This window comes from Coccinella septempunctata, chromosome 3, assembly GCF_907165205.1.
Source record: "Coccinella septempunctata chromosome 3, icCocSept1.1, whole genome shotgun sequence".
NCBI lineage: Eukaryota > Metazoa > Arthropoda > Insecta > Coleoptera > Coccinellidae > Coccinella > Coccinella septempunctata.
Window position 1 is genome coordinate 26,992,749 of NC_058191.1, and position 18,145 is coordinate 27,010,893.

The window sequence follows — 18,145 nt, forward strand, 5'->3', positions numbered from 1 at the left end:
TTTGCATATTTGTCTCACTCACAACAATACTGCGTATTCAGGAATACAATTCGAATTCCATAGTTTTCTAGAAAAATATCCATAAAATATACAGTGTGAAAACCACTTATGGAATGAAATTCTTTGTGTCTTCATGTAGAAAAATTATGAAAAACACTGGAACAATAGTTCAATAGTGCAATTAATTAGCATAAATTCAAATATACCGTGTGATTCACGCAAGTCAAGTCTGTCCTCTTCATATTCAAAATTATGTTTATGAATTGCAACATTGAATTTAAAAGTAGACAGTGTTTTTCCTAATATATGGACACAAAGAATTTTATTCCAAAAGTGATTTCCACAGTGTATAAATATCATTTTGAAATAATAAGAGTCATCGCTTCTGCTACTATTCCTTTTCGAGTTCAAATTGACCCTAATCAAAATCAAAATGACATTAGTCAAAATCATATTGACAATATCAATTTCAAACTGTCATTAATCAGAAGCAAATTGGCATTGGAATTCTTCATTGGAATAAAATGTATTACTGAAAAATTTTTATTGAATGATATACATAGTAAATAACGTCATAATTAATTAAAACTATTCGAGAATAACGAATTTTCTCAAAAAATGTATATCTTGCATATCGAATGTAGAAAAAATGAATCTTTGGATATGAGCGATGAATTTTGCACAATTAACAACCGTTGCCTTGCCAATGTTATTTTGAGCGATATTCTCTAATTTCTGGAAATTCTGGATTCTACCATTTCGTTTCATGTACAGAACAGAGACGGAAGATCTTGTGTTTTTTAATAAGTTATCATAAAAGGAGACGATTTCAGACTCCCATTGTGTTTTAGAATCAACGTTTATTACTGTTCGCTGTTCTTTGGATACCTATTAACTATTTCATTTCGCAGAGTATGCAAATTTGAGAGACGCCGAATACATACTTAGTAATAGTTTTCGAGATGTTGCTATCAGAAAAACTTATAATTTTTGAACGAAAAAGACAGAGAAAAAGAGCTCTGTTGATCTGAGTGATCAACTGATTCAGTTCCATTCGAACGTTGATGTTCGATTTTTACAATTGCAATTTTATTATGTTTAATGCCAATTTGCTTCTGGTTAATGTCAGTTTGAAATTGATATTGTCAATTGGATTTTGACTAATGTCATTCTGATTTTGATTAGCGCCAATTTGAAGTTGAAAAGGTATAGTTACTACGTTAGTACGAATAAAATAAATATCCGAACATGAAATATTATGTTAATACTAACCAGTTCCTGTCTATCTATATTTGTGATTTGACAAGTGAGGTATCAACCAATCTTTCGGGTTGGAAGGTATGATAAGTAAATATTGAAATGAATATGCAGTAACACTGTTCATTTCGTTCTTTATTAATCGCGTTCACACAAGAAAATATCTGTCAAAACCAAATTTTAGCGGATATAAATCCTGGATCAAGGTCGCAAAAAGGGGCGCAAATATTTTCACCACGTTTTCAGCACACTACATGATTAGCATCATGAAAATCGGACTGACATCTAATATTCAAAATTATGATTGTAAAAATAATAAAAATTTTATTGATTATAAAAATAACTTATTACCCAAGACGCAATAAAAAATCAACATATGAATGCTATAAACACCAATATATTAAAATATGTTATATTCATTCCTACGATTTTATTGACAATTAAAATTCACCATCCATAAAATATTGTGCCAAGGGATTTCCGAATCCGAAGAGACTCGCACTGCACTGACTTGAAATAAATTCTGTAAATCAAAGAGAGTTTTTATTATGAGGCATCTATAATAAATTGAAAATTCAATGTTCTAGTTGAAATAAATGAAAATTATTGACAAGATGTGAAATATTACGAATTCAGCTCAATAAATTTCGATTAGATATTACTATATCCAATTATTGTTGGATTTTCATTCTACTTACTTTGGAGGTTGTTTTTCTCGAAATGTCTTCAACACGAACACGACCAATAATATCCGAGTTCATTCAGAAGAAATTCAGTAAATTAAAGACAGTTCGATTAGCATTTCAAAATTGCACTCTTTGTGGTGTAAGAAAATATATTGAATTTTTTGGATCTCGAAAATTCGTTTTTTTTGTGGTGAATGCTCGGACAGTTCGATTAGCCTTTCAAAATTGCACTCTTTGTGGTGTAAGAGAATATATTGAATTTTGTGGATCTCGAAAATTCGTTCAAAATTTTTTACCAACAGTTGTTACACGCCTGTATTTTAGACATTCAACCCTTTATCTATGATAGTGATCTTCACTATGAATCATAAAAAAATTCTGCTGGTGACATGTTCAAAACGCGCAAATGTGTTTTGTGAGTCTCACTATTTTACGCAATACTCGATAGCAGTCGTGAGTGTAAGACTTTTGTATAGGAAAAATTATAAATAGTTGGTTTTCACAGAAAATCTTAAACCAGACAAAACAATAAATTATTATTTCAATATGAGATGTTAATACAAAAAACAATACTAGTCTAGTAAATTTGAAAGACTGACTCTCAGTTGCAGGAAAGTCCGTTAAAATTTAATACTTCATCAAAATGTTAATCCTCCATTATTCCCTTCAAAAATAACAGTTTTATATTTTGATGGGGCATCAAATCTAAATGGACTTTTCTGCAACTGGGCCTGAAACATAGGAGAAAAAATATACTAGCAATCCAAACGTAATAATATTGCGTTTACCAATTTGTCTCATATGTTTCAGTCTTTCAAGTTCACTAGAACTAGAGCCTAGTATTTTTTCCTTATTGACATCTCATTTTGAAATCACGATTCATTGTTCTGGCTGGGTCATGATTTTCTGCTTCTAGGTAAGTTGTAACGGCCCGACAGAACTCTTTTATTATGGTCTATTTTTCCGGCAAGGTTTTCTCATGTGGTGCGGTATCACATAATCAATGACCACATTTTGTTACTCGCCAAGAAAGAGACAACAAACGAATAGACATATGACCAAATCTGCTGTGCTTACTGCACACTTACATTGATAATGAAATTGCTGCATTAGAAACTGTTGGAAATAAAAAAATATGAAAAGAAGTGTTGTGAGTGAGAAAAATTAAAATCCTTAAAAGATAAAAAGGAAGAAGCAACGTTCAGCAAAGCTTGCGCTAGTGGCGAGCATGTTAATCAGATTTGTGATTAAATTTATAATTTTTGGATTGAATGATATACGAGGATGTATTGATATCTAATTAGCCTAGACCAGTTCCATGCATAAAAAAAATATTGCGTTACCATAGCAACGACAATAACTCATGAGAAGTGTCAGTCAGTGTGAAGACAAAAAAGTAAACCAGAGTTACGCAATAAATTAAAAGAAAGAAGGTGTCCACCGAAATTGTGAAAATCTAAAAATTGGAAGATCGAGCCATCATCAAGTAAGTACATACCTGTATTTAAAAGGGTTAAGAGGTAGGCAGATTTACGAAGATATGCTTAATACCCTTGGTGTCAATGTCCTTCGTATGCGACCGTGAAAAATTGGACTGCATGACTGCAAGCTTCAAAAGAGGTAAATTTTCTATTGAAGATGATGACCGATCGGGAAGGCCAGTTTGAGTGTCAGTCCCCGAAAATATCGATGCAGTTCATTACATAATTTTATCACAACGTCGAATTGGGCAGAAACGGATATCTGAAGCACTGAATATTTCATACGAACGAGTTTATCATATAGTTAACGTCAATTTGGACATGAGAAAAATTTCAGCAAAATGGATTCCCAAATGTTTGAACGTTGACCAAAAGCGTGCAAGGGTAGAAGCATCGCGTTCGATCTGTGCTCGATTTGAAAACGATGTAGACTTCTTAAACCGAATTGTTACTATGGATGAGACTTGGGTACATTTCTACGATCCAGAAACAGAGCAACCATCGATGGAATGGCGACACTCTGGTTCTCCAGGACTTAAGAAGTTTCGTGTCCAGAAATCGGCTGGAAAAGTTCTTGCTTCAGTTTTTTGGGATTGCCATGGAGTAATCATGATTGATTTTTTGGATAAGGGTAGATGAACAATAACCACAGATTACTATTCGACATTACTGACCACTCGTCGGGAAAAAATTAAAGAGAAAAGACGCGGAAAGCTATCCAAAGGTGTTTTGTTTTTGCAGGACAACGCCCCTGCACACAAATCTCATGTTGCCAAGCAAAAAATTCGTGATTTAGGGTTCGAATACTAGAACACCCCCTTCACCAGATTTGGCTTTATCTTACTATCATCTCTTTCTTCAACTGAAAAAAAGTTAAAAAGGTCGTAAATTTTCTTCCAACGAGGAAGTAATAAGAGCTGTGGAGGTCTGGTTTGCAGAGCAAGAAGAAACATTTTTTTTGAAAGATCTTGAGACGTTGCAGGTTCGTTGTAATAAATGTATCCAATTAAGAGGAGGATATGTTGAGAAATAAAATATTTTGACATTGAAATTTTGTTTGGTTCTATAGTAGGCTAAGAATTTTTCAATATATCCCCGTATGTATATTTAAGTATCTACAGTTATATCAAATAATGATTGAAGTATTCCATTCGAAAGAAATGTATTTATTATTTATATCAGTAATATAATGTTTTTTTTTTGTTATTCACCAAATACAATATAGGTGTCACTACTAGGCTCGGTATTTGTAACAACTTACCCTAGCATCAGGCAGAGTCGTGACAAGGGAGGAATTGTTTTTTCTGTAGAATTACTCGGAAACCTTAATGATCTAATTAATTTTGAAGATTATTTCTGAAAGACTGAAGATTAGGCTACGTTGACTACATTGACAGATGTAGAATGCTTCTGGACTGAGATATGTTAGTCAAAGTAAAAATTGTCACAACTAAGACCTAAGAAAGTGAAAAAGCTTATGCTCAGTTCTTGGAACTGAGGACAAGAAAAGTAGGCAACATCTGCCGATCACGAATACGTGATCGTAGTTTGGTTCCTTTCTTAGGTCATAATTACAAGGAGGCCTGCGTAAACCCACCATGATACAAATACTTGAAACTATTTGAATCACATAGGTTGGTCGAGAATTCAATATTTCGTGAAAAATGATTATATTGAGTGTTTAGGTTCAATACTCAAGCCTTGTACTTCGGAAATTATTTATATGCATGAATCAACACCAAATACTTAAATAGTCGCATTGTTATTTGTGAAAAGGTAAAAATAGCTTTATTACCTTATAAGGAGAATCATATTATGTCATCATGATTGAATCATTTATTTTGCTTCTCCTATTAGATTATCTGCGATGCAGTCAAAATTTCACATATTTCTCGAACCACTATCATTGCCTTCAGTCAGAATATTGCTAAAATTTGAAATGTTCTTCCGAAAGAAAAAGATCAAAAACTATCAATAAAGTTATCAAATTAACTGATAAATTTGGCAGTAGTGATCGTGAATAATTGTCTAACAACAATCAAATGAAACATTAATGAAAACCGCGCACCGTTTCAAAATGCAACCGTGAACTAATCCCCTTTTAATTAACGGTCAGTACCAATCATCCCTTGATGATTCGAATATAATTAGGAGTTTCTGTGATTATATGATGAATGTAATGGCCAATAAACAATGAAGTGATTATCTGGATTTGAATATATCCTAGTATGGAAAAAGTGGTGGAAATAGACTTCTATTCATGCACATATATAAATATAAAATTTGTGAACATCTTCAGTAGATAACGAGCTCTTAACAGAATAGCCTTTTACTGAAAATACGCAGTACAACAAAAATGTTCCGCCTTCTTTTAGTAGCGTGTCTTGTAGTGGTGGCAGTCAATGGAGTAAGTATTACTCACTGATATTTTTCCCAAATTGATTATTTCAATATTTTAGCCTTTTGCCTATCAGGCTTATCTCAACCATCAATTGACGCTAGACTTTTTCCATCCCGGCATTGACTAATACAAATTTCTGTGTTACAAATAGTTACTAACGACGAACTTCACAACTGTACTTACTTTATTTTTCCCGTAGAATAGAACAGTGAGTGCCCGTAAAGATAGCACCCAGCGAAATGCGGTGTTTTTCTATCACTATCTCTGAGGTACAAACGCACAATTACTTAGTTACTAACGAGTTACTAATGAATGCCAAAAAAAATTATCATCATTTCCGAAAAAGAGGGTGCTAACTTGACTGACCTTTCGATCTTAAGATCTGGAAGCGGAATTAGAATTGAAAAAGGTTTGTAGCAGGAAAACTTTTCAATCTCGTTCAAACCAAGACCAACATCCCTTTGATTGAACTCCATGGAGCCGTTGGAAGTCATCCGGATGGATTTGGCAATGCCGTCCACACCGAATCCTTCGTAATCTAATCCAATTCCACCCGTCCTAAGCCACAGTTTGAGTTCCACCCCTATTGTTACTACGATACACTGCTGGTGTGGATACCCGAGGGGTACAGAACGCACTTCGGGGTGGCTACCCTTCCTTGATTTTCCTCCTTTCCAGTGATCACCCCTACTGTTATTACGATACTCTGCTGGTGTGGATACCCAAGGGGTGCAGAACGCATCTAGGGGTCAGCCGTCATAGGTCTGTGCCGTCATTTCAACCTCTAACCTTGTTGAGTTCCGACACTTGTCCGTTAAGTGTGAGTCTTAGGTTCTGGCTGGCGAATGCGTCCTTTAACACGTTCGAGATCGGATCCCCTGTTTCATTCCGTCCGTTTCGCTTTTTTTCCCAGAGGAAAAAGGCGTTGCAGGTTTCCATGAAACCTTAAGGTATTTTTATATAGTAACAAGGTAAAAATTTGTTTCGTTCGAAACCCTCAATTTCAATAATTCCAAAAAAGGAGATGTGGTAATGGAGTTTTATTTTTGATTTATTTGCACCAAATAATTGAGCAATTTTTGGTCATAGACAGAAATGCAAAATTTTTTTGAAATGGAAAACTTTTTCTCCTATTCGCTTTTACTATAGCGATGATTGAAGATAATAGGTACTGATCAACCAATATTTTTCAGCTGAGTCAAGAACTCAAAGAAAAGTTCATGGAACGCTTAGAATCCATCGGCGGAGAATGTGCAACTGAAGTAGGTGCAAACGAAGGTGAGTATTCACTTCAAGTTAAAAACGAAAAGTGTAAGCTGGTCTTCGGTACTATTTTGTATTCAAAAAATGCTCGCTGAGCTTTTTAATTGCCAACCCTAATATTTTGTGTCAGAAATGGATGGACCTTTTGTTGCTAAGGATGATTTGGTCATTGATTTTTTCAACAATATTTTTTTATTGTCGAGATGAAATGGTTGAATTAAGTGAATTTTTACTTTTTTATGTATTTTGAGTTCAATGACATACCTACACTAGTAGTGATTGATGTCGAAAGTTTTCATGAAAAATTCAAGGAAATAATTTTTTAATTCCTGATTAAGAAGGTTTATTGTTATTGTTGATAACAATGAACCAAACTCGGTTTGTTCCAAACATATCTGTCATGAAAACAATCTTTGATAAGAGAAATTTCCTTACTTATTCATAGAATTACTGAGAATATTCAACAAAACTAAGCAGCAAATGAAATGGGACTGATCAAAAATTGCCTGACTACTTAGTAATACCTTGGTGATGTTAGATCACCAAAATTTTTTTGGATCTCTTCTTGTTATTAGTTTAAGACAGCCAAAGATTTATGGTTCTTGGTGAAAAATTTGGGAATGAAAGAGGGCCTCACTGATTTTTTTTTAATCGTGGGTAGATGATTAGCTCAACAACTCTGGACGTGTATGCCACTTTTCGGATACAATGCATTAAGGAAATATCGCCACTTTATGAAATTTATTATTTACTGAAATTTTTCGCTTTTCTAAATTCAATTTCCAAAGCAACTTTTTGTATATGAAAAGTGGCAAATATCTAATTCCCAAATTTTTCGCCGAAAAACGGAAATTTTTGACTGTCCTTCATTCACACCCTGTGGGAATTAAAATAACAAATACAGGTCATTGGCATACAGAATACAAACAAAAGACATTACTTTGCATCTCGGGGTTAAAATCCAGCATCAATCTCCCACTTCATTTGCTGATTAGTTTACATTTTTTATCGTTAAAGTGATGGGTATTATCAACTTCGTTCTCCTGATTAATTAGATCAAAATTTTCATGAGTTTTCTTTCTGCTTTCAGATGACATTGCTGAACTTATTGCTCACAAGTGGCCCTCCAGGCATGAGGGTGAATGTATGATTTTCTGTTTCTACAGACATTTCGACATGGTAAGTTCATAATCATTGACTGAATACTTCAATCAACGGCATGATAACAATTTTGCACCAATATGAATGTCCCCAGAGGCGCAGAATAAAACTTTTATCGAAATAATTCTTTAAAAATGGTCCCGATGCATGAATAAGAGTTCGTTTTATTTTGTTATCTATTGACGAGTAAGGCATTTTCTATTTTATTATGCTTATGCATCATCTTTTGTTGAGGGCATTAATTATTTTGATGACCCTGCATTACGTGCATAAAAAATATTCAAATCTTGTGTCTTATTCCTTTTTGATTTCAATTTTAACAATATGTTTGTGCAATTATTGACGAGATAACTACACCCTTTATAGATGCATGCAGATGGATCTCTTCATGCTGAAGGAGCAATAAAAATGATGGAACCGCTGAAAGCTGATGATCCAGATTTATACGAAAAATTCATGACTATTGGGAAGCAGTGTGCAGAAGAAGGTGAATATATTGGATTTATTACTTAACCAATACTATTTCATTCACTCTAGTAGGTCGTTAATTAGTAATAACTGAAAGTTCAATTTAGATGTAAATAAAATTGAAAATAACGAGTAATAAAAAAAATTGATCATCTATATATGGTACCAATTTCCACCACTCGACTTAAATAAGGTAGCGAAAAGAGGATTAGGGGATACTTACTGTTGAGTCGTGCGCTTGTGGTACTAGTGCAGATTTCTCTCGATACCAGATACTGATTTCAGGTTTGAAATACTTCGAAAATGTACCTTGATTTTTTGCACGCGCGCTTTTTTCTAGTAACGGAAGCTAATTTTGACAAAACTTTCGAATTATTAGACGAAATGAATCTCAATATTTAATAAAATGAAATTGAAGTATTAGAAGAAGTATTGAACCAATAATTCAATCAACGGTCTTGTATTATGTAGGTACCTAATAAATCGATGTCAGAATTTCATAATTGGCTGAATTCATCTTCATTTTTCAGTTAACATACATTTAATCATCTCTCATATTTATTTTGGTTACAGTGAAATCGCAGGATGATAAATGCAAATTCGCTACAGAGTTAGCCCAATGTGGGGTCAAAAAAGGAAAAGAGGTATGAAAAGGAAACAATTACTTTCTAAGACTTTATTTGACTCTTCTATCATTATTATACAGATGCATACGTAATATGTTTTATAATCATAAAAATATGTACTGCAATAATCCTCACATGGACGAGTAGGTACTCCACCTAGCTTACAATATAAGTAAGAAATACGCAAAGCAAATAAATACATATTAAGCTACTATAGAATTAAAAATATACTTAAAACAAATGAGTGACAAGTATCTCAAATAGTTTTATTCAGGACAAATCATTTTGTTTTCGGATCTTCATATTTTTTTCTTTCAGATCGTGATATAACGTGGCCTATTATATACCACTTCTTTTATTTTTTACCCTTCAATCAATATAAATCTTGATGATATCCGATAAAAATTCTGCTTTGCTTATTCTTCCATTTGATTCGAATATAAAATAAAATGCTAAAGTGAGATTATTTTGTTACAGATGGGATTGGATGAGTCACTTTTTGAGTAGCGACTTGCATGAAGGTTTCAGAATTGGTTGACATGGATTGTATATTTTATCTTTATTGGAATAAAGTTTTTACATAAATTGAAACTGTTTTTTATTATCATTCTACTTTTGATTTTCGATACCCCCAAACTATGTATGAATCTAAATTTCATTTCAATCTAGAGTATAAAAGGATGAAAATTGTTGAAAATGTTCTATTGATAGAATAGCAAACTTCGAAAAAATCAACCCAAAATAACAAACAAACAAAAAAGCTTCTGTCTTATGATTTGTACTTCAAGAAATTTCGGGATAATTATTGTCTTTGATAGTAATAAGTATTGAAAATTGATCAGGAATTGAGTCACCCCAGAAATTAAATCTCTACTGAATTATCTTCGTAATATTTTCATAGTCATAGCCATATAATATTCTATACCTTATTTGGAAATACAATAAATAGGTACCATATTTTTATCGTCTCAATATTATCTTGTGTTCTGAACTAATTAGAAGTTTTTTCAGAATGTTTAAATAACCGATTGCCAACTCGCAATACCGTAACTTATAAAATATACAGCCAAATCGTCACAAGTAGGTAGGTTAATCCTCAAATTTTTCACTCACAACTGAAACATACCAATTCATGTTTTAGCTGTCATGTGAAACGTCGCAAGTCCTTCAACAATGTTGTTATGAAAAGAATCTTAAAAAAAGAGACAATGTACTATGCTGATATATTTGTCACCAATGTTTTTAGACTGTCCCAATGCTTCATGTGTTATTTGTTCGTCAAGATATTCGTCAAGTATATGACAGAGATTTTGATTCCAGGGAAGAAGAAATTGACGATGAAGTTGAGTGGATCAGAAGAAATATAGAAAGATCCGATGGGATAAAATATGAGAAATCTGTGAGTTGAGATGTCACAATAAACTCAGTATAAATTGGAATTGCTTTGATTGCCTTATTCGTATTATTCCATTGAAAATAATATGTTTCAAGAAAGATTGTAGAACTATTATTTTTCTAAATAACTCTTCAGTTCTCTGTTAGGAATGTTTAGGAATTCGGCATTATCTAAAGGAAGTAGGTATAATATTTTTTTTAAATACTTTTCATTGATACTGTTGAAGATTCTGTAGATTTGATTTTACCCACAATTTAACTTCAGTAGACATCTTCAGAATAACCTTTATCTAAGATAATATCTCACCAAGTTAACACTCCGAACTGATGCAATATTTTATTTATATCATGAATGCTTAACGTCATGAAGAGTAAGGATTTCTTTTTATTCACCAATGGGATGATAATCTTTTATAGACGAACCCTCTTGAGTGTGCTACTACATCTATCCCGAATGATTGTTTTTTGGTTCCGGGCATTTGCCCATTATGCCCCAAGATTACAGAGTAACCCTATAATCTTTGATTATGCCGTTAATGTTATGCCGGACCAGACCTAGGCACCGCACCGACACCGCACCCTAGAAATAATTGTGTGATTTGTTATTGTTATGGAGTCTTACATGTGTTTATCTTTATATTACTTCTTGGGATTCTTCAAATATAAGTTTCCTCGATTAATCTATCGGTCCATTATTGTCTCCTGAGTTCTTGGTACAGATTTTTCTTCGCTGTGTTTCGAATAGCTTTTCTGCTTTCCTCTCCATGAATTATAGGTGACGGTTTGCGCGGGAGTCACAAAATTATCGAGCTTCATGTACAGGATGGGCAAAATTGATGATACCTGAACTACAACTTTTTTAACCCAACGAGGAAAATGGGCACATTTCGGTCGTCTTTTTTTGAGAAACTAATAATGCCATCATCTGCTTTCCTCTATATTCTTTTGTTTTCGAGTTATATATAGGTCAAAATTAAAATTTCAACATGGTCATTACCTATCCGTTTCTGTTTGTGTTAGGATGTTGAAAGGAAAAAATTATAAGAGTAGTTTAAATTGATTTAGAAAGACTGAGAGCGATGTATGATATATTTCTGAAACGGTAAAAAAATTGGCGATTTTTTCTGTCATTTTAAACTACTGTTTTCATAAGAAAAAACACAACTTTATGTTATAGCTCAGCAAATAAACCTGTAGAAAAAAATCATAGTACACGCCACTAGATTGCTATCAAAAAAGTGTCTGTATAATGTTTTCATTTCAACATCCTAGCACAAACAGAAACGGAGATAATGACCAAAGTTGAAATCAGCCAAATTTGAATTTTGGCCTATATAATTCAAAAACAAAAGAAGATAGAGGAATGCAGTTGAGGGCATTATTAGTTTCTCGAAAAAAGACACGACATGAATGGCTCATTCATTTTCCTCTATCTCATCGTTGGGTTAAAAAGTTGTAGTTCAGGTATCACCAATTTTGCCCACCTTTTGTATATATACGCGATATTTATTACAATAATTCAAAATAGGATAATGGTTATATTTCAAAGAAAACTCTATACTCTAGGATGAATCAGTTTTTTTTTAATCTGCGACTGTTATACGGGGCTGAATCTGCGACACTACACATCTGTGGATCTTTTAAACAGAGTTGTATTCTGCCAAAGTATCCAATTACTTCATCTTGAGTCTTTCATGATATATTCTTGTATTGAGTCACTGAAAATTTTCTCATTTCACTAGCTGAAATAATAAAGCACATTGCAGTGGCTATGTGTAGCATTCCATTTCCATAGCTACTTTACCAGTCAAGGTATTCAATCTTCTTTTTGTCATTTGAAACATTGTTCAGCGCTCAAACTATCACATACTGATTTTTAATTGAAACACAAGTCTGATCCGCCAACTTGGAGCCGCCATTTTTTTTTACTCGTTATGATCTATAACAGGAACAAAAGCGTCATCATTTTACCTAAATCTTTTAGTTTTTGATTGGAAAAGGTCTCAAACCATAGGAATGGAGTGATGGACTCAAATAATTGATGAAAATTTCTGGTGAACTTCAATTCTGCCTTAGCTTTCGTCTATCCGCGTAAACACTAGGTATATAACCAGAGACTCTCTGACTATAAACATTGTGTAAGGACGAGAAAAATTCTCAACAGCTTAGCGAGTTTGATAGAGAGCGAATAATGGGCTTACGCGCGAGGCTGGTAGAGTGTATTATCTAGTTTGTTCATTAGAGAAATAGCCACTATAGTTGGTCAGGAGACCTTTTCGGGCCGATTTGCCTTAAAAAATCACAATGAAATTAATCTCATAAGCACCAATAGGGCCAAAAAAACAACTCTTTTTTGTTATATGAGTCAAATCTCGAAACCGCTACTATACCTTCCCCCAAAAGATTATAGGCGAATCCAACTACCGATGAGGGCGCTGCGACTTGTCAACAAACATGGCGGAAAATGAGTAATCATCGTGAAAACTCTATTGTGAAAGCAATGTTATCGTAGATTTTATTCGATTATAGAGATATTTGTAAAGGTAGTGAATAATTATGGGATTATTGATTGTGCTCGGGTTCCTCCAGAACTTTCCTGAACATATTGGTGTCGTTTGATGAAGATTTTACAAGAACTTATATCCAGAAGATTTCATTCTATCATCATACTCACATGAATTATGTAATTTGTGGAAATAAATGAATGTAAATATTATAATTTATTTGGATGAAAACATATTATGCAGTTCAAAATGCCAACACAGAAATTATTTTCCAGCAATTACAACCAACTCAACAAGACCGCCTGAAAATTAATTCTACAGTTGTAATTTCATTGACGAAATTTGAAATTCTTGTCGAACGGTTTAATTATTGATCACTTTCAATTGCTTGCAAAATTCCAAGTCAAATCACTACTTTTCATTTGAAATGTTCCCAACATATCATCTCTTGAAGATTGCAAGTCCAGTAATGCATGTACAACTTCAATTATGTCAGAAATTTAATCTCATATACTTTCTTCTGCTCAGGTTTCTCGGCACTATTGAAATCATGGAAATGAAAATTCGCATTGTCTTTCTTAATCGTCCAACACTAGAAAATTCATCTAGAACAAAGATATCTCCTAACCTAAAATTATAGTGAAAATTGGTAAATAGTTTCTCAACTGAATGACACTGATATAAATACTCACTAAATTATTTTAATACCTATTTTTCTAGTCAGACATCCAAAAAATTTTGTGTATATAGTTCACTGGTAACCGAATATGTAATGAAAATATCTAACCCAAAGAAGTTAAACTCAAGTTATTACTCACTTTCTAGGTTAGTGATTTGGCCGCTAGGCGGCGTTTAGATTTTTGGATTCGCCAATAGAGTTAACCTAACCTAACCTAACAATCTTTTGGATGCAACATTTTGTTGCTCCGCATTTGGCGCATTTCCTTCAATATCAAATGGGGCGGTACGCACCGCTTGCTACAAGGATTTTAGCTTGCAACACTTCCTATGAAAGACAGAATGATGCTCAACATCTCGCAACAAAATATTGCTTCGTTTTTCCAGCCTAAGGCTCTTTGCACACACACACACCGATTTTAGACGGCCCAGAATAAAATCCGCCGATATTTTATCGGTAGCAGTTGCGAGCACACTCACCGGATTTTTGGGCTTAGTTCAGATGATAGCGCGTAAACGCGCGATCCACAAACCGCGCGACTGAAGAGATACAGTGGAGTCATATAAAAATGTTCATTTAGTCACGCGTAGACTCCTCTGTATCTTTAGTTGCGCGGTTTGTGGATCGCGCGTTTACGCGCTATCATCTGAAATAAGCCTAAAAATCCAGTGAGTGTGCTCAGCGTTTGGCTGATCGTTTGGACGGTAAGGCCCGGCGCAAATAGAAACGCAGGTTGGTGAGGTGACGCAGCTTTTTCCTGCGATGCACGTACTATCTGACAAGTCACTGTCACGCTTTATTTGCGCAGTCTTGGTCTTTTCTATGTTTTACAAAAACTCACTCTGCGTCACCTCACTAACCTGCGTTTCTATTTGCGCCGGGCCTAAGGCTTAGTTCAGATGATAGCGCATAAACGCGCGATCTAAAAACCGCGCGACTAAAGATACAGAGGAGTCATATATAAATGTTCATATAGTCACGCGACATCGCGCGTAGACTCCTCTGTATCTGTCTGTCGCGCGGTTTGTAGATCGCGCGTTTACTCGCTATCATCTGAACTAAGCCTTACCGTCCAAACGATCAGCCAAACGAAGTCGACTGAAATGGTCAGTAAACAACATTGAACTCAAGAAAGAACTCTTTTCTTGAGTTCAATGATAACAATAAGTACTTGTACAAACGTGTACTTAGTCCCGTACGCTACTATACATCCCGGTAGTGCTCACCGGCACCGATCAGTGGTCGGAGTGTGTACCAGGTGCCGTTGCCACACGTGGTTCACTATTGGAATTTGGACGACAGGTATATAATCAGCCGTCCAAGATCGGTGTGAGTGTGTGTGTGTGCCTATCATCTTCGTTCGTTCAAAGTCAAAAATATCAATTTTCTCGGCCTTTTTTCAGATCTGGCTCCAGGGTTTAGAAAGTTACCTTGGCGGGGTCTTATTATTTGACTTTCGCTTGGTTTCTTTCGTAACTTGAAAAATTAGTATATACTGATTAGTAAATATTGACAATGTTGTCCTTATACAACGCTACAACTTTCGAAAGAAAAAGCTAGCAAGATATTCAGTAAAAAACATTTATTTTCAATTGCTCATCAACATTAACAAACACAATCATTTCTAAAATCATTTGGTCATAATATCAAAAACGTATTCAAGCAGTAGTAATAAGAATACCCTTTTCCCACAAATCATAAACAAATTGGATTTTCAATTCAACATCCTCGAGGGGCAAATCCTTGATTTCAACAAAATTTGGAAAGGTCTTCTGAAGGTACTTGATAACAGGAACCATAGGCTTCTCTAACTCAAGCCATTGTTCTTCTTCTCCATGATAGACTTTTGAATTTTCTGTGGAATAATACAGTTTCACATTTTCACCTTTATGTTCCAGCTGAATGCAATGATATCTAGTTAGACGAATCTTATTATTGAGATCGAATTCCACCCTGCAAAAAAGTTCAAAGTTTAAGGCACTTTTATTAAATCATGCAGCAGTCATTTCAGCTTTTTGAGAATGGGAAAAATAATGACATGATCACCACTTTGGTCAGAACAGAAAGGAAGTGTTCATGTTGTTAGGCCTTATACCTTTAATAATACTCACTTATTATAAACAAGTCCATTATCTAATAAATCTCCACCCTGTATTGATGAACCCACAAGTTCTTCAGAAGATAATGCAGGTGGCATTGAGTCATAAACTAGTTTTCTTCCTAATTCTACGATTCCATCTTCAATATCTAAATATTCCTGTAATTTTTCCATGAGGTTTGTTACTTTTTTTCTCATTATTTTCTTAGCTTTATCACTTCGCAAGAAGTGTAAAGGTAAACCTTTTCTGGAAAATAAAATTCTTATAATGAGAATTGAATATTCTTGTTGATGCTACAGCATATACCTAGTTCTTAGTCTCAAATTCATGCATTCAGAACATAGTTCAAATGAAAAATAGCAAGGCTGACAAAAAAATTATAGAAAATACTAAGTTTTTAATATTTTTTTTCTTTAAAACTTTTTGAAATTTGACAAAATGTTACCACATCTAAACAAACTTATTCCAATATATTATTGGTTACCAAATGTACCAATAATTAAATTGTAAGCATGTGATTAATTTGTGTTTGATTTTATTCTTACCTGAATTCTACATCTGATCTAGCAGCTTTAGCAAGAGCATGAGGGAGTGCTTTTTCCAATAAATCAACATAAGCATTATTTTGATAAACAGAAACAGTAATATGCAAAGAATGGGTATCTGAATCAGTCCATCCTTCATGAATAATGCCTCTCGGGAAATATAACATAGATCCTGCTTCTAGGGATACTTCTAGAAATGGTTCCCCTAGTTCATCGTGCTTGAAATTTTTACTTGAATATCTTGTCAGGACATCTTCATCCCTGAGAGAGGAATAGATTATTTTATTGTTCTGCCTCATACATTTTTAGTTACATATGAAAATATTGATATAGAAACAAAGGAAATAACCACAGTTTATCATTAGTAGGAAATTTGAATGATAGTGGAGATATTTTCTATAATCTGCCTTACTTAGGATAATAAAGCTTCCAATGTTTTCTGCCTTCTATTTGTAAAACAAAAGCTTCTATGTCATCAAAATGAGGAGCAAAACCTTGAGAACCAGGAGGGGTCAAATAAACATTGGCACCAACCATTGAACCAAAGTACTCTTGTAAAGTTGACAGCATGATATGTATTTTCTTATTATATGTTTGGGGATTCAAAACTCTAATACTGCAGCCATTGCTGTAGAAATCCCATAAAGCTGAAGGCGTTGCTTTACCTTTAAAATTCAAAACTTCTTAACTAATTTTTTATCAATTGATTATTAAATTTGCTATTACTATGATGCAAATGTACAAATAAAATTTAAAAAAGATTAACAAAATTTTGAGCATATAAAGTTACCTTCAGGATTCAACACCTCTTTTTCCTCATTCTGATATACAACAACATCGATATTTCTAGTGTAATAAAGGTTGTTTTCTCTAAGCATGGTGTCTAAATTCACTGATGACAGTAAGTGGGAATGGTACTTTTTATTCATTCTTCCAATATACAGGGGTTCGGTTTCCCAGTATGTTTTAAAGAACTCTTTTGGACTAACCGGAGAAATCAACCATTCGAATAACTGAAGGCCATCTTTTATCGGATCATTCAATTCTATTTTTCCATCAGCATCTTCCCTCATACTTTTAATTTCATCGCTGCTACTGTTTTCTGTTACATTAATGCTAGGGCTATCTGAATTTGATCCATTTCTTTTAACTTTTTTGCGTTTTTTCTGCGTCTTTTCAGAATCAGGACTATCTTTATCTTTCCTGATCGATTTGTGTTTACATTTCGTAGAACTTTCACTTTTTGATTCGGTAATTGCCGATTTAGTGGTTTTAATATTTATATCATTATTTTCTATTCCCAGCAGAATCTTTTTTGCGTTGAGCCCTTTCAGTTTTTTGCCATTCTTTGATTTCAGCTTTCTCAGTTTATTGGCGGATTCCGAAGGTTTTTGCGCCAACATTTTTTTATAAACTGCAAATGCTGACAATCCTTCAGTGGGTTTCATTTTAATTCGTTTAAATCTTAACAGTGAACACTAAAAACGCTTTTCCTCACATATAAAACATTCGATACAAGAAAACTTTTTTCGCAGAACTAAATTATTTGAGGTTAACATTTAAATTACGAGGTTAGAATA

At 33.8% G+C, this 18,145-nt stretch overlaps 2 protein-coding genes across 2 annotated transcripts; one reads left to right on the forward strand and one right to left on the reverse strand.

The window, feature by feature from the left end:
* The first annotated feature begins 5,673 nt into the window (after positions 1 to 5,673).
* Positions 5,674 to 9,930, forward strand: LOC123309577 (pheromone-binding protein-like). The gene is made up of 6 exons (XM_044892762.1): positions 5,674 to 5,831; positions 7,019 to 7,103; positions 8,179 to 8,267; positions 8,616 to 8,736; positions 9,291 to 9,361; positions 9,821 to 9,930. Exons 1-6 carry the CDS (start codon positions 5,781 to 5,783, stop codon positions 9,848 to 9,850), a joined length of 447 nt encoding a protein of 148 aa, XP_044748697.1. The 5' UTR covers positions 5,674 to 5,780; the 3' UTR covers positions 9,851 to 9,930.
* Positions 9,931 to 15,488: 5,558 nt separating this feature from the next.
* LOC123310038 (ribosomal oxygenase 1) lies at positions 15,489 to 18,141 on the reverse strand. The gene is made up of 5 exons (XM_044893396.1): positions 17,356 to 18,141; positions 16,978 to 17,230; positions 16,566 to 16,826; positions 16,033 to 16,266; positions 15,489 to 15,874 (listed from the first exon to the last, which is right to left on the reverse strand). The coding sequence occupies exons 1-5, from the start codon at positions 18,011 to 18,013 to the stop codon at positions 15,580 to 15,582; spliced, it is 1,701 nt and encodes a 566-aa protein (XP_044749331.1). The 5' UTR covers positions 18,014 to 18,141; the 3' UTR covers positions 15,489 to 15,579.
* Positions 18,142 to 18,145: the final 4 nt, after the last annotated feature.